This window comes from Pelodiscus sinensis, chromosome 31, assembly GCF_052426305.1.
Source record: "Pelodiscus sinensis isolate ZL-2025 chromosome 31, ASM5242630v1, whole genome shotgun sequence".
NCBI lineage: Eukaryota > Metazoa > Chordata > Testudines > Trionychidae > Pelodiscus > Pelodiscus sinensis.
The window spans coordinates 11976396-12002031 of NC_143082.1; the positions used below are offsets into that span (position 1 = coordinate 11976396).

At 55.3% G+C, this 25636-nt stretch overlaps 1 protein-coding gene across 5 annotated transcripts in view; it reads right to left on the reverse strand.

Annotated features, from left to right (window-relative positions):
- ITGA7 (integrin subunit alpha 7) overlaps window positions 1–12476 on the reverse strand; it is a 33399-nt gene extending 20923 nt beyond the window's left edge. For 2 of the 5 annotated variants that reach the window (XR_012896622.2, XM_075901955.2), the window contains exons 1-3: window positions 12099–12476; window positions 399–526; window positions 46–125 (exon numbers count right to left, since the gene is read on the reverse strand). Coding sequence is in view for 4 of the 5 variants with exons in the window: in XM_075901955.2 (XP_075758070.2) it covers window positions 46–125; window positions 399–526; window positions 12099–12268 (378 nt within the window). In the remaining variant the exon portion in view is untranslated. The remainder of the gene's footprint in view (window positions 1–45; window positions 126–398; window positions 527–12098) is intronic. The other 3 variants (XM_075901954.2, XM_075901953.2, XM_075901956.2) reach the window with 3 other exon arrangements.
- Between the last annotated feature and the right edge of the window lie 13160 nt (window positions 12477–25636).

The following is a 25636-nucleotide window of genomic DNA, read 5'->3' on the forward strand; positions in this document are numbered from 1 at the left end:
TCGGTGTCTCCCCCCAGCCCCCACCCCGGGTGCAAAGCCACTCACCACAATTTTGCCGCCAGTCCCTTGACTCTTCACGCTGACACCAAGCCACTGGTTCTCCTTGCTCTCCTTGTGCAGGTTCACTGGGCGGGGGGGGTGGGGGGTGGGGCACAATCAGCATCATGCCAACAGCCCCTCCCCCTGTGTCTACCCCTCCCCTTGCAGAGCTCCCCCTGCCCAGGATTCCCACCCGCCTGCATGGGAAAGTGCCAAGCGCCAGCCTACAGGCAGCCTGGCCAACAGCCACCTTGATTTACCCCCGTGTCACCCGGGCAGGGTCCCTCCCCCCCACTACAGAGTCTCATGGGTGCCAGCTCTCGGCCCCACCCTCGTGTCCCCCGCTGCTGTGCCCGTACCTCCCTCGTCGATGGGCACACGCCAACAGTCCCCGATCTCACGCGTCAGGGGGCAGGCGTACAGCCCGCCGGTCCGGTTCGCCCTCTGGCCTGGCAGGGCTGCCGCCTGCGGGGCACCCACCAGCATCCTGGGAGAAGATGAGGAAGCATCAGGTGGGAGACGGAGGCAGCTGGGCACCCCTCCCAACCTGGGCCCTTGCGACAGGGTCCAGCCTGGGAAGCCATGTGCAGTTGCCAAGATGGCAGTGCCGACGTGACCCCCAGGAGTAGGGTGGTGCCAGAGCAGCCCCGCATGCCCTCGGGCTGCCAGCACCCCAGTTCTTAGAACAAGGGGGCTGTGGCTCTAGGGTTCCCTTGCCTGGGTGTTTCGGGTGGATCGTTGGGCTGAGACCCAACAAAATCAAGCTGGTGGTGCCCAGGCAGCAGATGGGAGCAACCTTGGGAGTCCTGTCCTAGGGAGGGGCCCTGATTCGAATGGAGAAGGTCGGGCAATTAGCTAGTTCTCTAAGGTGCCTGTACACAAGAAGCCTGGGACACAAACAGGAAGAATTAGAAGCCCCGGCACAATCAAAGACCAATGATTTAATTGGAATAATGGAGACTTGGTGGGGTGACTCACATGACTGGATCACTGTCACAGAAGGGTGTAAACTATTCAGGAAGAACAGGCAGGGGAGAAAAGGAGGAGGAGTTGCACTGTATGTAGGAGAGCAGTGTGGCTGTGTCTACACTACATGCCTCTGTCGGCAGAGGCATGTAGATTTGGGTTGTAGGCAAAGGTAAATGAAGCCGCGATTTAAATGATCGCGGCTTCATTTACATTTACATGGCTGCCGTGCTGAGCCGACAAACAGCTGATCAGCTGTTTGTCGGCTCGCCGCTAGTCTGGACGTTCCCCCTGTCGACATCAAAGCCCTTTGTCGGCAGCCCCGTTATTCCTCGTGGAATGAGGTTTACCGGGGCTGCCGACAAAGGGCTTTGATGTCAACAGGGGGAACGTCCAGACTAGCGGCGAGCCGACAAACAGCTGATCAGCTGTTTGTCGGCTCAGCGCGGCAGCCATGTAAATGTAAATGAAGCCGCGATCATTTAAATCGCGGCTTCATTTACCTTTGCCGAACAAACAAATCTACATGCCTCTGCCGACAGAGGCATGTAGTGTAGACGTACCCAGAGATCGCTCAGAGCTCCAGTAAATAGAGGGGGAAAAAGCCTGTTGAGAGTCTTTGGGTTAAGTTTAGAGGCAGGAGCAACAGGGGTGATGTTGTGGTTGGTGTCTGCTCTAGACCAGATCAGCTGCATAAGGCAGAGGAGGCTTTCTTCAGACAATTAAGAGAAGCTTCCAGATCACAGGCCCTGGTTCTCATGGGAACTTCAAACACCCTGACATCTGCTGGGAGACCAATACAGCAGGACACAGACACTCCAGGAAGCTTTTGGAGACTGTTGGGGATAACTTCTTGGTACAAGTGCTAAGGGAACTGACCAGGGGCTCTGCGCAGCTTGACCTGCTGCTCACAAGCAGGGAGGAATTAGCAGGGGAAGTGGATGTGGGTGACAACCTGGGCAGCAGTGATCATGAGATGGTCGAGGTCAGGATCCTGACCAAAGGAAGTAAGGAGAGCAGCAAAACACACACCCTGGACTTCAGAAAAGCAGCCTTTGACTCCCTCGGGGGGGAACAAAAAGATCTCACAAAACTAAGTGATTGGGCAACAAAATGGCAAATGAAATGTAATGTGGATAAATGTAAAGTAATGCACATTGGAAAAAATAACCCCAACTATCCATATAATATGAGGGGGGCTAATTTAGCTACAACTAATCAGGAAAGAGATCTTGGAGTCATCGTGGATAGTTCTCTGAAGACGTCCACGCAGTGTGCAGCAACAATCAAAAAAGCAAACAGGATGTTAGGAATGATTAAAAAAGGGATACAGAATAAGACGAAGAATATCTTATTGCCCTTATATAAATCTATGGTACGCCCACATCTTGAATACTGAGTACAGATGTGGTCTCCTCATCTCAAAAAATATATACTGGCATTAAAAAAGGTTCAGAGAAGGGCAACTAAAATGATTAGGAGTTTGGAATGGGTCCCATATGAGGAGAGATTAAAGAGACTAGGACTTTTCAGCTTGGAAAAGTGGAGACTAAGGGGGGATATGATAGAGGTCTATAAAATTATGAGTGGTGCGGAGAAAGTGAACAAGGAAAAGTTATTTACTTGTTCCCATAATATAAGAACTGGGGGCACCAAATGAAACTAATGGGCAGCAGGTTTAAAACAAAAAGAAGGAAGTTCTTCACACACGGCATAGTCAATCTGTGGAACTCCTTGCCTGAGGAGGTTGTGAAGGCCAGGACTATAACCAGGTTTAAAAGAGAACTAGATAAATTCATGGAGGTTAAGTCCATTAATGGCTATTAGCCAGGATGGGTAAGGAATGGTGTCCCTAGCCTCTGTTTGTCAGAGGGTGGAGATGGATGGCAGGAGAGAGATCGCTTGATCAGTCCCTGTTCAGTTCACTCCCTCTGGGACACCTGGCATTGGCCACTGTCGGCAGACAGGCTACTGGGCTGGATACCTTTGATCTGACCCAGTATGGCCATTCTTATGTTCTTATGACTGATGGGCAGGATCCCCTGGGATGCTAACATGAAGGGGAAAGGAGCCCAGGAGAGCTGGCAGTATTTTAAAGAAGCCTTATAGAAGGCCGCAGAACAAACCATCCCAATGTGGAGTAAGAAAAGCAACTATGGTAGGCGACCAGCTTGGCTTAGCAGGGAAATCCTTGGTGAGCTTAAACACAAAAAGGAAATTTACAAGCAGTGGAATCTTGGCCAGGTGACCAGGGAGGAGTATAAATATATTGCTCAAGAGTGCAGGGGAGTAATCAGGAAGGTGAAAGCACAATTGGAATTGCAGCTAGCAAGGGATGTGAAGGGGAACACGGAAGTTTTCTACAGGCATGTCAGCAATAAGAGGGTGATCAGGGAGGATGCGGGGCCCTTACTGGAGGAGGGAGGGAACCTAGTGACAGATGATGTGGGAAACGCTGAAGTACTCGATGCTTTCTTTGCCTCTGTCTTCACAGGCAAGGTCAGCTCCCAGACTCCTGCACTAGGCAACACAGCTTGGGAAGGAGATGGGCAGTCCTGGGTGGAGAAGGAACAGGTTAAGAACTGTTTAGAAAAGCTAGACACACACAAATCCATGGGTCCGGATTTAATGCACCCGAGGGTACTGAGGGAGTTGGCAAATGTCATTGTGGAGCCTTTGGCCATTATCTTTGAAAACTCGTGGAGATCGGGAGAGGTCCCGGACAACTGGAAAAAGGCAAATGCAGTGCCCATCTTTAAAAAGAGAAGAAAGACAATTCAGGGAACTACAGACCAGTCAGCCTCATCTCAGTCCCTGGAAAAATCATGGAGGGGATCCTCAAGGAATCCATTTTGAAGCACTTGGAAGCAGGAGAGGCCCGAGGCCGGCTGCAACAGCTGGCATCCTAGGCGGGGTGGTGCAATCGGCACCCCTGCCTGCACAGCTGTCAATGGCTGTGACGTTATCATCGGGCACCCGGTTCAGCGGCGCCCTAGGCAGCTGCCTAGCTCACCTAGGCTCACGGGCCGCCCCTGCTTGGAAGAGGGGAAAGTGATCAGGAATAGTGAACATGGATTCACCAAGGGCAAGCCATACCTGGCCAATGTGATTAGCTTCTATGATGAGGTAACTGGCTCTGTGGACATGGGGAAGTCAGTGGATGTGATATTTCTTGACTTTAGCAGAGCTTTTGATACAGTCTCCCACAATTTTCTTGCCAGCAAGTTAAGGAAGTATGGATTGGATAAATGGACTGTAAGGTAGACAGAAAGTTGGCTACATTGTCAGGCCCAACAGGTAGCGATCAATGGCTCAATGTCAGGTTGGCGCACAGTTTCAAGTGGAGTGACCCAAGGATCAGTTCTAGGGCCGGTTTTGTTCAACATCTTCATTAATGACCTGGAGGAGGGGATGGATTGCACCCTCAGCAAGTTCGCAGATGACACTAAGCTAGAGGGAGAGGTCGATACGCTGGAGGGCAGGGATAGGGTCCCGAGTGACCTAGACAAATTAGTGGATTGGGCCAAAAGAAATCTGATGAGGTTCAACAAGGACAAGTGCAGAGTCCTGCTGCTGGGATGGAAGAATCCCAAGAATTGTTACAGGCTGGGGACCGACTGGCTAAGCAGCAGTTCGGCAGAAAAGAACCTGCGGATTACAGTGGATGAGAAGTTGGATATGAATCAACAGGATGACCTTGTAGTCAAGAAGGCTAATGGCATATTAGGGTGCATCAGGAGGAGCATTGCCAGCAGATCCAGAGAAGTGATCATTCCCCTTTATTCGGCATTGGTGAGGCCACTGGAGTACTGCGTCCAGTTCTGGGCCCCCCACTATAGACAGGATGTGGACGCACTGGAGAGGGTCCAGCGGAGGGCACCCACAATGATGAAGGGGCTGGAGCACATGACCTACGAGGAGAGGCTGAGGGATTTGGGCTTGTTTAGTCTGCAGAAGAGAAGAGCGAGGGGGGATTTGAGAGCAGCCTTCAGCTACCTGAAGGGAGGTTCCAAAGAGGATGGAGAGAGGCTGTTCTCAGTGGTGACAGAAGGAGCAATGCTCTCAAGTTACAGTGGGGGAGATCTAGTTTGGAGATTAGGAAAAACTATTTTCCTAGGAGAGTGGGGAAGCCCTGGGATGGGTTCCCTAGGGAGGGGGTGGAAGCTCCATCCCTAGAGGTTTTTAAGTCTCAGCTTGACAAAGCCCTGGCTAGCTTGATTGAGTGGGGGTTGGTCCTGCCTTGGGCAGGGGGGCTGGACTTGGCAATCTCTTGAGGTCTCTTCCAGCCCTGGGATTCTGAGTCTATGATTCTAGCACCCTCTAGAGGAGAGCGGCCCCATGACCTATTTCCTGCCTTCTGCCCCCCAGCCATTCCCACCTCCAAAAATCAAACTAAAGGATCAAACACCTGGGTGTAGGAGACATGGGGGGGCACCCCACCCAATCCGTGGCCCCTCAAATACTCAGCACAAAGTGGCCGAGGCAGGGAGCTGGGCTGGGAACGGGGAGCAGGGGGTTCTCCCTGGAGGTCCTGGCATGGGAGTAGAAGCAGGCAGCAGGTTGGTACCCAGGCTCCAGGGGATGATGGTTGGGTAGCAACAGGCACCTGCCCATCCCCCACTGAACAATGGGAAAGGGAGGGGATCCACAGGTGGCCCCAGGTGGGAGGGGGAAGCAAACCCCCACTGCATCCAACAGTGGCAGCTTTGGAGGGGGCCCCAGTCCCATCTGGGAGTCACCAAGGGAGCCAGCTCCAGGCCAGGGGTTCTCAGCTGTCCCAGACACTCGTTATCGGGGAGCAACCCACCACTGGACCCCCCAGCCCCCAGATGTTAGCCTGTGCCCAGCACCCTGCCTCACACCCCTGGGGCCAGCTGCAAGGTCACAGCCAAGGGGTTGGGGTGAAGGGCACTTACCCAGCAGCAACTACTGCTGCCTGCCTGACACACCCGGGTGAGGCCAGGCTGGTGGCAGCCAATGGGCCAGAGAGCCGGGGCCGTTGGGGTCTCAGACTGCATGTGAGGGCAGCGCCAGGGCAGCAACGGGCGTATACACAACACGCAGACCCACATGGACACAGCCCTATGCAGCCACCCTGAGACACACCTACAGCTCCACGCAACACCCTGCCCAACCACCTCCAGACACACAACCCCACACATATACAGGGCCTTGCACAACACCCCGCACAACCACCCCAGACACACAACCACAGGGCCTTGCACAACACCCTGCACAACTGCGCACACAGAAACACACACACAGTCTCGTGCATTGCCCTGCACAACCAGAAACACACACGCACATCTGCAGAGTCCTGTGCACTTCCCCCTCCACACACAGAGCCCGCACAACTCAATGGGCCACGCTCCCAGCCCCCAGGCAGATTTGCATGCGCACGTGCGCACACGCGCACATGCGCGCGCACACACACACAGCGTGAATCACTGAGTTTGCTCTTGACTGAGATGCAACAACTGGAGGATGGGGGGGAGCCAGGGTGGCCTCAGCCCCCCAAGGCCCCACTCCAGGCCCAGCAGCTGGCCCTGTCCTCAGCCTCACTCAGTCCCCACAGAAAGCTTCTTGGATCCAACCCCGGTGTCTGCAAGGCTGCTCCCCTCCCCCACAGGAACCCCGGTGATGGGGCAGCCAGGGCAGGGAGAAGGGGGGACCCTCACACCACACAGCTAACTGGTGGGATGGGGGGCCCAGCCGTGATCTGCCCCCAGGCTGCAGCCAGAGCAGCAAGACAGACACGATGAAACCAACCATGGGGAGGGGGCAGATTCTGATGGGAACAGCCTGGAGCAACGCCAAGTGCCAAACATACGTAAATAACCAGGACAGAAGCTGCCGCTTAGTCACAGCATTAATCACCAGGAATTAATACCCGGGGCGAGGCACCAGGGGCAGCAGCAGAGATCTGGGAAGGAGGGAGGGAGTAGGAGGGGCTCTGCTCCCCACCGCCGAGATCAGGGGCTGTGAATGGTGCTGCTGCCCTGGACTGACCCGCAGCCAGGGAAGGGGATCGGGCCCCTCACCCACTGGCACACGCCCAGCACTGAGGCGGAGCTGCCCACCCCACGGGAGCCTCCCAGCCTCCGGCTCCTCACAGGAAGGGCTTGAGGTGATGGGCAGAACTTGGATCCTGGCCACCTAGCAGCCTGGACACACCACACGCCATTTGCATGCTGCTGCCTTGTGCACCAGCGCACGCTCCCGCCTCGTGCACCAGCGCACGCTCCCGCCTCGTGCACCAGCGCACGCTCCCGCCTCGTGCACCAGCGCACGCTCCCGCCTCGTGCACCAGCGCACGCTCCCACAAGCACGACCACTCCCCTCGCCTCTCCCGCAGACGCACCCCCAGGCACAGACACACCCTGGCACGTGCCCATTTACTCCCAGGCACTGGAATCACAGTTGCCCTCACCCAGGCCTCCTCCCCTAGCACGCTGGGCACGCTCCCAGCTCCGTGCCCCTGCCCCCGGACACGCTCTCGACTGGCCAGGCCTCGCTGAGGAGAGGTAGCAAGGACGCAGCCAGGGATGGGCAGCCCCCTGCAGCCGGCCACTCTGAGCGGTGCAGACTCCTGCCACGCACAGAGACCCCGTGGGCAGCATGGCCAGTGCCCAGGGTGCCAGGAGAGGGCAAGGAACCCACGCAGGCACCAGCTGCAGGCAGCGAAGGCCCCAGCCCCAGTAGGGAGTGAGGCGGAGGATCCTGCCTTAAAGCTGCAGCAGGACCTGGCTCTGCCTTGGCGGAGAAGCCTAGACGGGCTTGGGCCGAGACTGATGCGCCCCACAGCCACTGGCCCGGCTCAGCCCTACACTGAGTGGGGACAGGGGCCCTGCAGCCCTGCCAGAGCAGCTGGGCTGGGAAAAGCCCCAGAGCAGGCCAGGACTAGGGGCTTGGTTTAGTCCCACAGTCGTTACCAGCTGGCCCACTCGCAGACTAGAACCAGGCCAGCAATAGAGCAGCTTATGAAGCCTCCGCAGACAGCACCTCGCTCCCCCCGGTACCTTCTCAGCCAGCTAGTGCTCCTGCCCTGCCCCCACAGCGCCCCCTGCTGGGATGGGCGCTCTCCCTCAGCCAGCACCCCTGCTGCACCCCCCGTTCCCCTCGCGACCATCTAGTGCTCCTTCCCTGCCCCCCACAGTACCCCCTGCTAGGAGCAGTTCCCCCCAGCACCCCCTGTTGGGAGCACCCCCAGCCAGAGTTCCTGCCCCCTCCTGAGGGGACCGAGAAGCCAAAGAGGCCGGGTAGCTTGCGAGAGGAGATAGAGACGGAGCCGGTAAAAATAAACTGGAATTCACTCCAAATAACTCAGCAGCAACATGCCCAAAAAAGGACGGGACCAGAGCGATCCTGTGAGTGTCTGCGCTGATCCAAGGCACCGTGGCAGACACCCGGGGGGTACGAGGGGCTGAGCACAGCAGCACCCTGCAGCTACCCTCTGCCCTTCCCTACACCACTCCCAGCACGCACCCTCCTCACCCCTGGGACCCAAGCCAAGGTGGGAACAACAGAAACTCCCTGCAGGGAGACACCAGAACTGGAGGGACCAGAGTAGCTGCTGCACCCCACGAGACACCCAGACTAGTCTAGTCAGGGACCCCCGCCCCCCATTTGTCCTGGCTTAGCCCAGGATCCCTCCCAGCGCCTGATCTGAGCCGCACTCTGACGAGCCTGGGCTGGTGCTGGGGGAACGGGGGACACCCCCCAAGGACTCCCCGCCCTGATTGTCCCCCGGTGACAGAAGCACCTAAGCTCACGACAGGGCCAGGCAGCCTTGGCAACCTGAAGGCCAGGCGGCCTCATGGACGCAGGAATTGACGCCAGTCCCTGCTTCTCCCCGGGGCTGCTAGCCACACATGGCTAACACCCTTCGGCAGCAAGACTGGGGCCCAGAACTGGGCAGAACCTTTCTATTCCCAGTTCCATTCCCAGTGCTGCCACTGACCAGCTGGCTGACCTTGGGCAAGCCCCAGCACCTCAGCGTGACCGTTTCCCCTCCTGCCTTTGGGCTGTCTTCTCTAGTTAGCTTGTGAGCACCTCAGAGCGCAGAAGGTCTTGGACTCAGCTGGGGCAGGATCTGGCACGAGGGAGGCCCCGATCTCTGTGGGGGAGGGGGTCCCCTGAGCACTGCAGCCATATACGCCACCCCCGTGTTTGCATGATGGTCCCAGACCAGCGCTCGACCGTCCACACTCCCTTTGTGCTGCGTAAGCCGCCAGGCACAGACCCAATGCTGATGGTTCCAAAGGACTGAGAAACATGCCAGATGGACCCCAGAAAGGCCCCCGTGCCAAGGGCAGGATGGCTCCGTCTCCCAGCCGCCTTCCCTGCCCCCAGCCGCCTCCACAAGCGTGCGAAAGCCCTGCCACTGTTTGCACTGGCCCAGCACTTTGTCCGTGGTGCGTCAGCGCGAACGCCAGGGTGGCTCCGAGCTGCCAGAGCAAATCCCCCCGCAGGGAGGAATTCCGGGAACGTCTGACAGGCTTCGCCATGGAGAACAAGGAACGTGACCAAAGCTCCCCCGCAAGAAACAGACAGTCGCATATGGGAACCCGTCCAGCGCCAGGCAGGGCGTGAGATCAGCGCTCCCCCAGCACCTGTTCACAACCCAGACGGACTGAGCCAGACCGGGCTTTGCTCTAGCTGAAGCCAAAGGGATTCTGTTTTACAAGACAGTTTTTTTATCTTCTCCGGGCAGCAACCTCTGCAGCAGACCCCCCCAGGGACAGATGGCTCTCAGCACAGGGACCCAGGGAGGGCGCTCTCAGAGGATGCTCCCAGCAGCTGGGCACTACCAGGGTACCGGGAGGGGCTCCCGCTGCCAGGGACCCAGCAGCTGCTGCCCCCGGAGTTCCAGCTGCTGGGGTCGGCTCTGCTGAGAGAAGCCAGCCGCCAACCCAGAATCCAAGTGAGCGTTGGCAGCAACTGTGACAGGCCAGAAGGCGGGAGCCAGCAAAGATCACACCGGGGGCGTGCCAAGGGAGAGCACATTTCCCGGGCTGCAGCTGCACCCACGCCAGCCCTGCGTTACCTTCAGCAGGGGGCACCAGCAATGCCAGCCATGACTCGCCTGGCCTCAAGCAGCTGCGAGGAGCCCCCAGTTCACCCCCTCCCTCGTTGAAGAGTCCTGGGGGGGGGGAGCATGATAAGATCACAAGCCTCATCTGCATTTTTCCCCCCCACCTTGCGCTGTTGCTCTAGGCACTAAATGCACCCCACCCCAGAGGTAGTGCCGTCCCAGGCCACACACACCCAGAGAAGCACCATATGCCCACCTCCCACGGAGCAGGCATGGGACTGATACTGCTGCCACTGGGACAGGCCGTGGGGGATCTCAGCCTCTCACCCCCACGGCTCCAGCCAGCCTGGGGTCCGCACTATCGATTTCCTCTCCTGGCTCAGCTCCCGTCCCTGCTGAATAATTTACCACTGGAGGAGGCAAGGAGGGGATGCAGGGATTTGAGCCCTGATGGCTTCTAGTGTCTGGGCCCCTCACCTAAATGGCTCATTAATGATTCTGAGCTGCGCCCACAGCCTCATTAATATTCATCAGAGCTTCATTTAACCCTTTGCAGCCCTAGCTCAGCCCAGCCAGCAGCAGGGCTCACACTGGGCCAGCTGGGAGCTGCCAGCATCCCTTGCCCCAGGGAGCCCCATCCCTGCCCCCAAAGAGAGTCCAGCCGGGCCGGGCAGACACAGCCAGAGTGGGACTGCTGAGCTGAGGATCACAAAGTGCTGAAACAGCCACCATCCGCCGAACCCTCAGCGACACCCTGGCCACATGTGGCATCACCCGCCCTGGCACACGACTGCCGACCTCACTACACGTACATGAAGGCAGCAGGGGCCTCATGGCAGGAGCACAGCACTGGGACTGGCTCTGCCACAGAGCGACCCTAGGCAAGTCCCTGCCCCACCTCATGCCTCAGTTTCCCTGCCTGCACTATGGGGACAGCGACACTGTCTTGTGCGGGGAGCTCTGCTGAGAGACAGGGGTGGGGGATTATTATACAGCTCAGCACTCCCCCCCCCCACTCACACACGTTCTCCCACCAGCAGGTCTGCACACCCGCCCCCCAGCGAAGGGGGAAGAGGAAGGAGCTGCTGTAAGACAAGCTCCCCAGCCCAAGCCACAGAGAGCTGGGCATCTGCTCCCATCGGTGAGGAGCCTTGGCTGCTCCAGACAGCACCCCCCTCTGGCCCCTGGGGCACCCGTAGGGTGGGGGACAGAGGATATGGCTCTGTCAGGAGCCTGGAGTGCAGCTGGGGGCAGATCAGGCCCCCGGTGTCCCTGTACAACTCAGAGCTGCCTTCAAATGTGCCCCCCCCCCCGAGGGGACAGAGCTGCTGCTTTTAGGGTCCCAGAGAAGTCGCAAATCGGTGCCAAAATCGTGCCCAGGGAAAAGCTCCGGAGCTGACAGGTACATCCCGAAGCCACCCAGGGACTCAGGAAAAGAACCCAGGAGTCCAGGCTGTGGCTGTTCACAAGTGCTTGGCTCTTAGACTCGGATCCGCCCTGGGGCAGATTCCATGGGAGAGGGGAGACCTCCGCACTGTCTCTGGACAGATGTTGGGGGGGGCGGTCAGCGCTCCCCACTGGAAGCTGCATCTGGACCCGCACAGGAGACCCGAGAGAATCCAGGGGTCAGGCGAGAAGGAACCTGCCTCCCCTCGGCGGGTCGGGGAAGTTCCCAGCGGGGCGAGGGGCGCAGGGCGAGGCAGGCGGAAGGGGTAACAGATGTGACCCTGCCCCCCCCCCCCACACACACCGCGGGGATCGGCGAGAGGAGAATACCCCCCACCCTGCTACCCCGCGCAGTTATTTAGAGCCAAGGGAGGGGGGGGGCCGAGCTGCTACCCACCCCCTGAAACTTGCTCGGAGTAACGGGGGGGGGGGGGTTGTTTTACAGATTCTCCTCTCCCCTCCCCTCCCGGCCCGGCGAAGGGTGCAGAACCCGCCTCCCGCGCCGCTGCGGACCCCGAGACTTGACACCCCCCCTCCCCACGGGACCTCCCGGCTCTTCGTCCCCCGCCCCACGGGAAGGCTGGGGGAGCGGGGTCCCCGGCTCGGCGCTCACCAGCTGGCGGGCTCGGGCCGGAGCTGCCGGTGCAGCGCCACAGAGAAGCCGAACAAGCTGCCCCCGGGCCCGTCCTTGAGCAGCGTGTGGGTCCCGTCCAGGTTGAAGGCGGCGCCCGTCAGGAGCTGCAGGCCGAGGCAGCAGAGCCCGGCGCCCAGCGCTCCCCGCATCCTGCCGGCAGAGCAGCCTCCACAGCTCCGCTCCTCCGCGCGCTAACAGGGGACCGGGCCCGGGCGCCGGACACGCCCCTTCCCCGCCGGCCGCACGGAGCAGGGCAGGTGCTGGCCCCGAACCCGGCACGGGGAGCGTGAGAAACTGGTTGTTCTGGCAGCGGCCCCCGGACCCGGCCACTGCCTAGGGCGCCGCCCCCTCCCGTGCACGTGCTTTGCAGGGGGAAGCAGCCGCTGGCCGGCGCTGAAATGCAGCCACCTCTGGGGGGAGTCGGCAGCTGCCTGCTGGGGCGGGGCGGGGCGGCCGGGCAGGCTGCGAAAGAGGCGCCAGGTCTCCGGTGGAAGCCGGCCAGGACACCGGGCTGCACGAGGGCAGAGTCCCACGGTGCCTCACGCCCTGGCCAGGCGGGAGCTCAGGACACTGGATTCACCCAGGAACTTTTTCCGCTCGGGGGAGACCCGAGGCAGCCTCCTGAGCCCCTCGCTCCCGTGCTCGAACGAGCATCCTTCGGTGCCGGGCTGCTGCTCCCAGTTAAACAACATATGTCACCCCATGCCAGGCACTTTTGGGGGTGCGCTGGGGTGACATGCGATATACCCGCCACTGCAGCTGTAAGAGACCCTCTCTCCTCTGGCGGCCCATGGATGGGAACTCCCCGCAACCAGCTCCCTGCATTATTCCCCACAGCGCCTCCTGCTGGGGCTACCGCCCCCGGCCTCCCTCAACTCCTAGAGCGCCCCCTACCGAGAGTGGCTGGAGCTGGGCTATTGTCACCTTAGCCAGCGCTCCTGCCCCCCTCGCCCTCCAGCGCCCCCTGCTGGAAGAGGCTGCGAGGTGTAACCTCAGCCAGTGCTCCTGCCCCCTCGCCCTCCAGCGCCCCCTGCTGGAAGAGGCTGGGACGTGTAACCTCAGCCAGTGCTCCTGTCCCTCGCCCTCCAGCGCCCCCTGCTGGAAGAGGCTGGGACGTGTAACCTCAGCCAGTGCTCCTGCCCCCTCGCCCTCCAGCGCCCCCTGCTGGAAGAGGCTGCGAGGTGTAACCTCAGCCAGTGCTCCTGCCCCTCGCCCTCCAGCGCCCCCTACTGGAAGAGGCTGGGACATGTAACCTCAGCCAGTGCTCCTGCCCCTCGCCCTCCAGCGCCCCCTGCGGGGAAAGGTTGGGAAAAGGGAACTGGAAACCAGCAATCCTTAGCAGTTAGCTTGCCAGCACGCTGGCCCATGCTTTGCTACATAGCTTGGGCTGCAGGGAGCTTGCAAAAGTGGGCCAGAGTGAGCCCCTGCTAGGTTTCCCTGCCCAGGGAGGAATGGCACGCGGTGCTGCTGTTGGGGCAGGATGGCTGCAAATGAGAGTGAACGGCCGCCTGTGGATCGCGGGCCTGGCCCCAAACGGGAGCGTGGGGGCGTCACATTTTCCAGCACACCAGCTATTTTTAAACCGCTCCCGCTCACCAAGGGCTTCACAAGAGATTTGCGAGTTGGCAGGGCTGCTGCATCCACGTGAACGGGCTGCAGCCCGGATGCCGGATGCAGCCGCGCAACAGTCAGGTGACTCTCGACCTTCCTGCCCCTGGTCGGTTCACTTTGGTTTTCCTGCATTCTGCCCCCAAGGCAGTGGGGGACAGATGGGGTGACCCTGCCCCTTGCAGAGCCGGGTTGTGGGACCATCTGCCTGATGGCAAACAGGCCCTCGGAGCTTTTCCCTCCCCAGTGCTTTCCCCTTGGATAGCCTGGCTGGCACTGGGAATGGATGATTCCTTCTCTGAAGGGCCACCTGGGAATGGACCCAGTTCCATCCACTGTCCCAAGGGCGCCTAGGGCTTTCGCCTCTGTCCCCCTGCACATCGGCCCTGCCACCCCAAACATTCTGTGCCAGACCCAAGAGCTGAGATCAGACCCCAGAAATCCCCCACCCCTTCCCACCCTGCTCTTTCAGCAGCATCTTTCCACCTGGCCCGGTGGGAGGAGGCTGCTGTCATGCAGGCGAGGTGGGTACAGAGAGTCTCGGAAGCAATGGGGCTTGGGACAGGAGAGGAACAGCTGGTGTAAATGAAACTGAGCCTTGGGATGTCCTCAGTGGAGAGGGAGCCACTCGGCAATCTGTCTACTGGAGCCTCAGTGGGGCCCAGAGCCGGGTGAGTGAAGCAAGCTGCTCTTGGCCTCTCTTGCTTCCGTGGCTCTTCTGCAGGGACGCGCAGCGGTTGGTAGAACTGCCCTGGGCCGGCTACGTTCACCCCTGCCCAGCCCAGGTTTCCGAAGTCCGCAAGGGTCTCAAGATCAGGAGGCTGGCTTAAAATGTTGAAAAACAACGATCGGGGGCGCTGCTTTTGGATCTCCCTCGGGCCAGCGGTGTCACTTCTCTCTGCACCCACAGAGGCTAGAACCTGCCTTTGCTTTTGCAGTGAAGGCTGGAGGTTTTAGGTCATCGCAGGACTCTTGGAGAACAATTCTGACCGTGGTGGGCGGCACCCAAGGAGATCAACACCTGGATTTCTGTCACAGCGTTGGCCAGCCAACAGCCCCTTCACAGATCATGTAGCCTGTCCTCCTAAGTCACAATCCAGAGAGTGACCCCCCACTTCCTGTGCCCAGCAACCCCTGTCAGGTCAAACGTCTCCCAAAAAGGCACCCAGCCTGGCTGCAAAGGCACAAGCCTGGCAGAGCCGCCCCATCCCTGGGCAGTTTGTTACCCACCCCCAGCCAAACCTCTGGGCTGTAGGGTAGAAGGCCCAGCCTGCTGGGAGAACACCTCGCAGCATCCGTCAGCCTCTCCACCTGAATCCGAGATCCCGCTTCACTTCCTGTCCTAAACTGCATCCCTGGGACAGAGCAGCCACACGCCAGTTGCTCTGTGCAAGGGCATGGCCAGCTGAGCCTCAGCCGCTGGCTTTGCATGGTGTTTGCTTAGTTAGTGGACGGTGTTATGTAAATGGCGGGAGGTCTGCAGCTGAGAGAGCACTAGAAGTGTGTGTGTGTGTGTGTGTGTGTGTGTGTGTGTGTGTGTGTGTGTGTGTGTGTGTATTCTCTGGAATCACTTTGCTTGTTTTTGGAGGGGGGGAGCAGCAGCTTGGGAGGGTGAGTGTAAGGGGAACATCCCGTCTTGAAAAGACTCAGTTGGATCTGAAACCTCAGTTCCCACCAGCTTCCGAGAGCCCCTTCCAGCTCAGCCAAGCCAAGAGACCACGTGACGGGGAGGAGAGATGAGCTGACTGGCTCTGGCTCCCAGAGCTACTGCTGGGCCTCTAGGGCAGCATGAAGCCCCGGCCTCAGTTTCAGAGCCAGAAAAGTCCCCTGAGGGCTTTGGGGGCCGTGGGTGGAGCTGGCAAAAAAGCGAGGCCAGAGCAAGAGGAATCTCTGTGGGTGGGGAAAATTGCTGGAGCCAGAGGGCTGGGAGCAGAGCTGAGAACAGGGGGTTATGGGCCCTGGCCTCTACAGATGGACCCACCCAGAGAGGGAACCGCTCCCAAGCAGCCTTCCAGTTCCTGAAAGCAGCAGAACCAACCCTTCTCCATTAACTCTGGCCAGGGCGAAGTCCTTCAGCCCCCCCAGGGAGCATTCTCCACCAGATGGCAGAGAAAAGGGAAGAAGCGGGAGTGTAGAGGAGAAGGCCAGATGGTAACATGACATGGCCCAGAACCAGCTGGTCCATGCCCATATACCCGCCTGGCACCTCCTTGCAGCAGCCGGCTCGCCTCCAGTCTCCACTTTCACATCTAGCTGCAGTTACAGCGGTCAAGGAACCCTCACGATGTGCCCTGGGCATGAGCCAGACAGCTGCCCCTGCCTGTGTCTGCAAAGAGCCTGGCCCCATAGCTCACAGGAGTGTGCACGGCCCCTGTCATCTCAGGGAGGGGCGGACTCAGACTCCCCCTGCTGAGCATTCACATGCCAGCCCGGCTACCACCTCCGACCCTCCTGCGAGAGAGAGCTGCGCAGTGACGCCAGGCAGGGTCTTTTCGGGTGCTAGCTGGGAGAAGGGGAGGGCCCAGCAGTGGTTCATGAGCCACGATGCACATCCGCCTGGGACACAGCCAGCCAGGCCCACAGGGCGACTCTGGAGTCGGAGCTCGGCTACAGGACTCCTGTGACCCGCTCCCAGCTCTGCCACTGGCTGTGGGCCACTCCACCCCCTCAGGACTGGTCACTGATTTGGGGGACCCCAGCCTGAGACACCCTACGCCTGGTTCCCAGGTGGAGCTGAACCCCGATGGCATGCCCTGCCCAGCTCTCTGCCTCCACAGTAACCCAATCAGCTGTGACTCCGCCAATAACAGAGGCAACTCAATTCCTTCATGTTCCCCGCTCCCGGCCCCCATGGCTGGATGGGCTCCGGCGAGGCGGGTGGCTGGGAAAACTTGTTTGTGTCGTGGGAGGCAGGAGATCTGTCAGCCAGGTGCACGGGGAGGCAGCCAGGGCTATTTTTACATGGTCACTGAGCTAACTATGGGCCAAGTGACGCTGGTAGCGCCAGTCCCCATTTCTCCAGGTCACGTCCACAGCCCCGGGCCAAGCAGATAAATTCATCTCTGGAGCGGAGTCAGAAAGGCTCCAAGTGAACGATATGACTGAGAAACCAGCTCTGTTGTTAGCGGTGCCATCTTGCGGGTCAGCTACTGCCAGCCATCCACACCCCTCATGGCAATAAAGCCATCCCATGGGCTAGTTCGGTGTTTCTCAACCTTTTTTTAATAAAGTACCCCTTTTGCCAAAAAAAAAAAAAGATAAGTACCCCCAATACCTAGAGTTTTCAGACACACAAATGGTTTTCTACCATTGCAACACATTTGTTTAAACAATTTAATTGTAGCCGGGCGGGCGATGACATTTTTGGGTGTAAAAAGTACAAAAATAATAAAGAGCTGTAAAACTTAAAAGAAAAATTCTGTTTTCTCCAAATTCAGTTGTGTTGATGTACCCACCAGACTTCTCTCGAGTGGGTACTTGTACCACTGGTTGAGAAACACTAGCTCTTACTGCATAACTCAGGGTCTTTACCCTGTGATCCCGGGCAAACTCTCTTTCTAAATCTGTCCCCTTGGATGAGGTCTTTTGCTTCCCTTCCTGTCCCAGGCCGTGCCATAGGGTTGCTGTTTGGTGTGAAACAGCCCCACCCCAGAAATGGCTGCATGGCAGCGCAGGATCCCTGCTCACAGCATTGTTAGAGTCCTCTGGGATCCTGCCGCTATGCAGTATAGAGGCAGCAGGATCCATAGGCCTGCTCTGGAACAGTTCTTGGGAGGAGCCCACAGGGTCATGCGCTCACTAGGGTCAGCCGCTCAGCTTTGTAGTAGTCAGGATTTACTGGCATGTTGTCCTGACAGGTCTCCTGCTCCGTCAATGATGTTGCATGCGGGTGTGCTCAGTCATGTGGGCTGTGTCGACTCATGCAAGGAATCAACACAAAGAGAGCCTCCAAAGACCACAAATGAGATAAGGATCGAAGGTGCCCGGCCAGGTTTATTGTTAAACAAAGCACAACAATCATTGAAGGTCGACTCTACAGAACCACTATGCACATGTACCCCCTAACAATAGACCGCAGGCGGTGATATGGGAATCCGTCACTGCCTCCTAGGTCAGACAAAGACTGCCCCTCCAAGACACCGCTTTAGAGACACCTCACTTCTGACATGTCAGGTTACCACCCTCTGACACTCCTTAGATACCACCCACCACCCTACACCTGGTGGTTCAATCAGAACTTTTCTCTATCCGTCACGCTGTCCATTTAGACCCTTTCCTGAACCTAGGTGAGTATCTGGGGGAGTGTGGGGACCAAGGGCTTTCCTAACCAGCGGGTGGTACCATCCTTTTGGAAGGTGCTTTCAACCTGTGACCAGTACCGATGATTGTTTTACAGTCGGCACCTTGCGCCAATGACTGTTCTACACCTGGGCCTATTACCAGTTACTGCTTTGCACTCTTGGCCCTGTTCGTGCCAGGGGCCTGCCTCTTGCTCCTGGCTTAGCTTTGCTTTATATTAGCTATGTTTGTCTGTTGTTAGCTAGGCCTCAAATCAGGCTTGTGATACATGGACTTTTGTGGCAGGCTCTCATCTTACTACAGGCTTACTGCCTCTGGGGACTGAACCTCAGAGCTTTCAGCACTCTCCCCTCCCTCCCCCCCAGTGATCTCCATGGACCCACCTGTGGGGGACTTACACACCCGACGGGAACGATGCACCCCGGCTTCCTGACTCTTCAGTGGTGTTTCGCCAGCAGGTTAGCAGCAGAGGGTTGATTAGCTGTCTGGACGCAGCACAGAAAGTCCGTAGTTCACACAACAGAGAACAGAAGGTTACAGCAAACTCCATCTGGACTACAAAGCCTCTCTAGTCCCTGCCCAGGACCAAGTCTATCCTTCCTCCCACAGCCCACACTTAACTGCCCCACGGGGCCCCAACTCAGTCCTTTGTTCTTGTTCCCAGGAAAACACTGTCACCTGGCTGGCTGCCTTAGCCCTTTGTTCTCTGCTGTTCACCCATGGCCGTTAGTTGCTAGGATCCAAATGTCTGTGCAACTGGAGTGTCTATTGTCTTCTGGGACTCCCCAAGGCCCCAGCCAGGTGTCAGTCAGACCTGGAGCTCTGCCCAGAGTAAACAACCTTTTCCAACTACCTAGTTAACCATGCAACCATTCTAGGGGAAACTGAGGCACCCACCATATTCACACAAAATGACTAATCCCCACTCCGCCACTGCAGGGCATACACCTTTGCACATTCTGTACCCAAACCACCAGCCCTGGGACTCCAAGCCATGTCTTTCTCTGCTGCTGTGGGGCTAAAGAACCAGCGCAGGAGGCTGTGAGCCGCCTGAAGGGAAAGAGTGAATAGGCACATGTCCCTGCTTTCAGCTTTTCCTCTTAGCCTTTTCCAGATCCCTTCCTGTGCCTTCCCAACCTGCCCCCCCATTCCACGTCCAAGGGACTCCACGATCCTCCCAAGCCAGCCGCTGCTGCCCAGCCACCTTGCTTTCCCTCAGTGACTCAATGCTAGATTGTTGAGATCACAGGCTCTGCTCCATCAGAGCTAAATCCAGCCGGACGCAGTGAGGTCAGACACCATGTGCTATTTTGCCAACTCACCCTTTGGGAGTTATGCTGCTTCTGGAGTACACTGCAGGCTAATTTCATCTCCGTAGTGCTCCTGGCTCTTGGCTAATGGTCAGGTTCCCATCTTCGGAGCTCAGCCAGCTCTTTCCCGGTCTGCTGATGCTTCATGCACCCACCCCCACCCCGATCCATCATGCGCTGAGATGGAGCACAGTATCCAGGCAGCTGGGATCATCAGCATGGGGTGGGAGGGGGACCTGGCACAACGCGGATGGGGCCACATGACATTATCTGTGGCTAGGAACCCCAGTCGCAGAGCGGGATCACCAGAGCCACTTTTAGGAACTGAGGGGCCCAATTTGAACCGTTTTTTAACCCCCCCCCCCCAAAAAACCCACACGCAAATGTTGGTTGAGCAAAAAAAAAATCAAAAAACATAGAATCATAGAGCTGAAAGAAACCTCAGAAGGTCATCAAGTCCAGCCCTCTGCTCTAGGCAGGACCAATCCCAACTAAATCAACCCGGCCAGGGCTTTGTCAGCCCGAGACTGTAGGGATGGAGACTCCACTACTTCCCAGGGAACCCATTCCAGTGCTTCACCACTCCCCTAGTGAAATAGATTTTCCTAATATCCAAACTGGACCTCTCCCACCGCAACTTGAGACCATTGCTCCTTGTTCTGCCATCTGTCACCACTGAGAACAGCCTCTCTCCATCCTCTTTGGAACCCCCCTTCAGGGAGTTGAAGGCTATCATCAAATCCTCCCTCACTCTTCGCTTCTGCAGACTAAACAGACCCAACTCCCTCAGCCTCTCCTCATAGGTCATATGCTCCAGCCCCCTAATCATTTTGGTTGCCCTCTGCTGGACCCTCTCCAATGTGTCCACATCCTTTTTGTAGTGGGGGGCCCAGAACTGGACACAATACTCCAGATGTGGCCTCACTAGAGCCGAATAAAGGGGAATAATGACATCTCTGGATCTGCTGGCAATGCTCCTCTTAATACAACCTAATATGCCATTAGCCTTCTTGGCTACAAGGGCACACTGTTGACTCATATCCAGCTTCTCATCCACTGTAACCCCCAGGTCCTTTTCTGCAGAACTGCTACTTAGCTGGTTGGTCCCCAGCCTGTAACAATGCTTGGGATTCTTCCGTCCCAAGTGCAGGACTCTGCACTTGTCCTTGTTGAATCTCATCAGATTTCTTGAGGCCCAATCCTCCAATTTGTCTAAGTCACTCTGGACCCTATCCCTGCCCTCAAGCGTATCTACCTCTTCCCCCAGCTTAGTGTCATCTGCAAACTTGCTGAGGGTGCAATCCATCCCCCTCATCCAGATCATTAATAAAGATATTGAACAAAATCGGTCCTAGAACCGAACCTTGGGGCACTCCGCTAGAAACTGACCGCCATCCTGACATCGAGCCGTTGATCACTACCCACTGGGCCCGGCCTTCTAGCCATCTTTCTATCCATCTTACCGTCCATTTATCCAATCCACATTCCCTTAACTTGCTGGCAAGAATATTGTCAGAGACCGTATCAAAAGCCTTGCTAAAGTCAAGGTCTATCACATCCACTGACTTTCCCATGTCCACAGAGCATCATAGAAGCTAATTAGATTGGTCAGGCATGACTTGCCCTTGGTGAATCCAAGGGTTCACTATTCCTGATCACTTTCCCTCTTCCAAGTGCTTCAAAATGGATTCCTTGAGGATCCCCTCCTTGATTTTTCCAGGGACTGAGGTGAGGCTGACTGGTCTGTAGTTCCCTGAATCGTCCTTCTTCCCTTTTTAAAGATGGGCACTGCATTTGCCTTTTTCTAATCATCCAGGACTTCTCCTTATCTCCATGACTTTTTAAAGATAATGGCCAAAGGCTCCGCAATGACATTTGCCAAGCATTGAGTACTTCAGCTTTCCCCACACCATCTGTCACCAGGTTACCTCCTTCATCCAGTAGGGGCCACACACCCTCTCTGATCACCTTCTTCTTGTTCACATGCCTGTAGAAACCTTCCTTGTTCCCCTTCACATCCTTAGCCAGTCGCAATTCCAATTGCGCTTTCACCTTCCTGATAACCCCCCGGCATTCTCGAGCAATACATTTAAACCCCTCCCTGGTCATTTGTCCAAGTTTCCACTTTGTGTAAGCTTCCTTTTTGTGCTTAAGTTCACCGAGGATTTCTCCTGTAAGCCAAAGAAACAAGTCACAGCCCCTTTAAATCCCCAGCTACAGGGCAGAGTTCTGCCTTCCAGCCAAACCCAGGAGCCAACTCCCCCTCCCACAGGCCACAGAAGCCGCCACGCTCCTCCTCCAGAGCCAACGCCCCCTCCCACAGCGCACCCAGCAAACTTCCAGGTTTAGGGCACGGGGCCCAATTCGGGGGAATCAGGGGAATCGGCCTAAAGCCGGCCCTGGAGATCACCGCTGCGCTAGGCTCTGTATATAGACAGGCAAAGGGGCTCTCAAAGCACTTGCAGTCACAAAGGATCGGAGTCTCCTGGTGCTTATATTGGTGTAGATCAGGAGTAATTCCATCGGAATGAAGTCTGACGACCCCTTCGAGAGGGGAATGAGGCGCCGTGTCCGGCCACTTGTCCTAAATTGCTATGGAGGGCTCAAGAACTATCCCATCGCTCAGCTTTGCCCCGAATCTCCTGTCACCTTGCGGATGCAGGCAGGATCTCTGCATCGCAACATGCTGTGGCCATGCACCAGGTCACGTCACAACATGCCACCACACTGGTGGGGCTTCCAGTCCAGGACACACCATGAAATGCAGCTCCCGAGCTGGGTCTTGTAAGAATCAAGGCTGGAAGCAACAAAGGTATGGGAAGGAACGAGGGTGGAGAAAGTCCAGCCCCAGCTGCCCATCCCTAGTTGCAGGAGAGGCTGACGTGAGGATGGCCTAGCGCAGCACCCAGCTCTAAAGTCTTGCAGATCCACAGATGTGAATATCTGCAACTCAGCTCTGCAGATACGGATACAAATGTTGTAACTAGAACCTTGCACATTTGCAGGTATCTGCCTTGTATCCAGGGATAGCCACATGTAGCCTTGTAATTCTGTAGGTAATAATTTAGTTAGTTATAATGAATGTATGTTATAGCATGAGGTTTGGATTAAACTTAAACACAAGATGTAGGCCTCAGACAGGCCAGGCAGCTTTGTTAACTTAGCTCCAGCTCTGTTTGATGTTAGCATGTTCTGATGTTAAAGAGAAGGGATGGAATATTGTAATGAATAGTGATGTCGGTATTAGACAAAGCCTTGTAATAGGCAGAAAGAAGTTTAATGTTGAAAGACTTTTTGGTACATCACTGGTTACTGAGACTAGGATACCGAGTAAAATGTACAAGCAAAGAGGGAGGAAAAATTGGAATTTGTAAAAGAAAGTACCCCTTTTAAACAAATCCTGCACAAATTTGGACATAATCCTTGCCAATTTTGGACCCAGCTCTTCCGGGTTGTAACCTACTCGCCACTGGCAATTAGATTGTATTATTTGTCGAGCCCTGCCAATGTCCATACCATTGCAGAGTTACAACATAAATTGGCCAAATATTTCCTGGTATATAAACCACCCACAGCCAGTAAAAAAGAATCAGCTGCTCTTTGGTTATTGTGGAAGGCTTGTAATGAAACCTTTTACCGCCTCGCAAGCTGTAAGGATGAAACTGCAACTTCTTGCCAGGAATTAGAAAAATGGAAGGTGCTTTGCAATGGTACACAGAGCCAATCAGTAATTTTAAGAAACAAATGTCAAAGATTAAAACAGCTAAATGGAAATCTACAAGAATTGGCTGACAAAAGGGGGAAATATCTGTCAACTTGACCTGTCCTCCCATGGCTCAAATACTGTATGGGGCAAGAACCACTCTCCTCTATTATCAACCAGCTACAGATCGGGTAACTTCGACCACTGACAGCATCTCTAATGTCACCTTTGGAGTTACAGGCTGTATTCGGGTTCACCCAGACCAGAGCTTGCCAGCATCATACTCCCAAATTGAAATGAGGGCATCCACATTCCTACTGGAGCCAGCAACCTTACCTTTGAATTCAACATCTCAATCTGAAATTACATGAACTGAACATAATGGGCAGAAGACACCAAATATGTTACTGAGCTAGTATATTATTTTCCAATGCGAAAGGGAAAGGAAATTGAAATAGATGCTACTAACATTCTAGATTTTGATTTCTCCTTAGGAATAGATTGAACCGAATTGTATGGATGGGTCTATACAAATCAGCAGATCAGCGAATTAACTAAAACTACACGACAAAAATTCAAGCTAGAAGTATGGCCATCAATGAAAAGAAATACTTAGGATAGGGGACCATGCTTAAAAATTAAGTGTTCATCATTGGTATGATGTATTTAGAGCAGTGTTTCCCAATTGGTGCTTCGTGGAACCCCAGGGTTCCGCAAAGCGAAAGTAAGGGTTCTGCGAGAACGTGGCATTGCCCCGCCCCCTCTTAAAGAGACAGAGCATTTTGCAAGGTTTTTTTGCTCAACCAATTTTGGCAGGGCTTTTTTTTTTTTTTTTTTTTTTTGCTTGCCAAATTTTACTCGGGGAACCCTAGGGGTTCCTTGAAATTATTTTAGGCTGAAAAGGGTTCCATGGCCAAATAAAATCAGGAAACACTAATTTAGAGGATGGTCGCCTACCTGGACCACGACTTTAAATATAGTCTTACACCCCATGATTATTGTATTAGTACTAACAGTGATTGTGTTTATCATTATGCGTTGTATGTATTGTTGGATCAAAAGAAGATATGTTAAACTGAAACCACAAGCCTATGTAATGTCTCAATACATTGCCATGAAACAGTTACAAAAATTTTAAGAATGTGACCACTCAAGAATTGTTCTTGCGGGGTCAAAAGAGAGACAATGTAGCCTTGTAATTTTGTAGGTAATAAGTTACTTATAAAGAATGTATGTTATAGCATAAGGTTTGGATTAAACTTAAACACAAGATGTAGGCCTCAAATAGGCCAGGCAGCTTTGTTAAATTAACTCCAGCTCTGTTTGATGTTAGCATGTTCTGATGTTAAAGAGAAGGGATGGAATATCGTAATGAATAGTGATGTTGGTATTAGACTAAGTCTTGTAATAGACAGAAAGAAGTTTAATGTTAAAAGACTTTGTAACTTTGTTCAAGTGACTAGAAATACACTTGGTTCCATGCTGCAATTGTGTAAATGTATTGTTTGTGTGAATGAGAGAGAGAATGTTTTGGGAGAGATAAGCGTGAAGGCCACTGTAGGCCCAAATGGTCAGAAGAAGGGCTGGAGACTCAGAAGCACCAAATACTTATCAACTAAGCTACAGCACACTGAAGACGCAAACTGGACCTAGGCAGATTGACGAGCCCTGAAGTTAGTGGCAAGCACCCTTGATAGAGGACCAATAAGTTTTGCCAGAAGACAACACCCAGGAGGGGTTGTCAGCACACTGATATCAAATGACTGTGAGAACAAAACGTATGTCACAGAAAAACTGATTGTGAGGCTGTATGACTGATTAAGGTATAACAAGGCAAAATGAATAGACTCGTATGGAAGGGAAAATCCTATAAAGGATGGAGTGTCTTGTATGGTTCTTTGGGTTCTGTCCTGCTACGACTTGGAGCATCAGTCTGGACTGACAAGAACCCGGCTCCTCCCTCTTACGCAACTTATCTGGCCAATAAGTTGGGTCGAGCAACAGAATGGTAACTATTCCATCGGGGTGTGTATGTGTGTGTGTCTTTTATCAATATGTGTGGCCTGTGGCTTTATCCCCTTGAAAAAGATCCTGTGTGCTTCTTTTAAGCATAATATTTTGGTGGAGAATTGGGAGACATCACGCCAAACTTGTTGGACAATATCAAAAGGAAATAAAACTGCAGTATAAAATAAGAAATATTGATATATTGATTGATTAAAGTGTATGCACCCACAGACTTAGAGTCCCAGGTTAGCAGGATTAGGGGCCTTCCTCCCCCCTCACTCAACGTGAGGGTATTGGTATTGCGGTGATTGATCAATTTAGGGGTATGCACCCCTGGCTGTAGAGTCCTGGGCTTAGAAGCCAAGGATTAGTGGCATTGCCTCCCCCTCGGTACAAGGGTATCATGAATTTAAAGACAAAACAAGTGCCTTAGTCTTAGCCCTATTTGTCTTGACCTAATTTCAACTTGGTTAATTCCATTCTGCCTTCCTAGCATCCTCCTGAAGAGTCAAACTGAGACGGGATTTGCCTCCACTTCCTGTCCTAAATGCGTTGCGTGCTGTTAAACAGCATCCTGCCCCAGAGGTAGC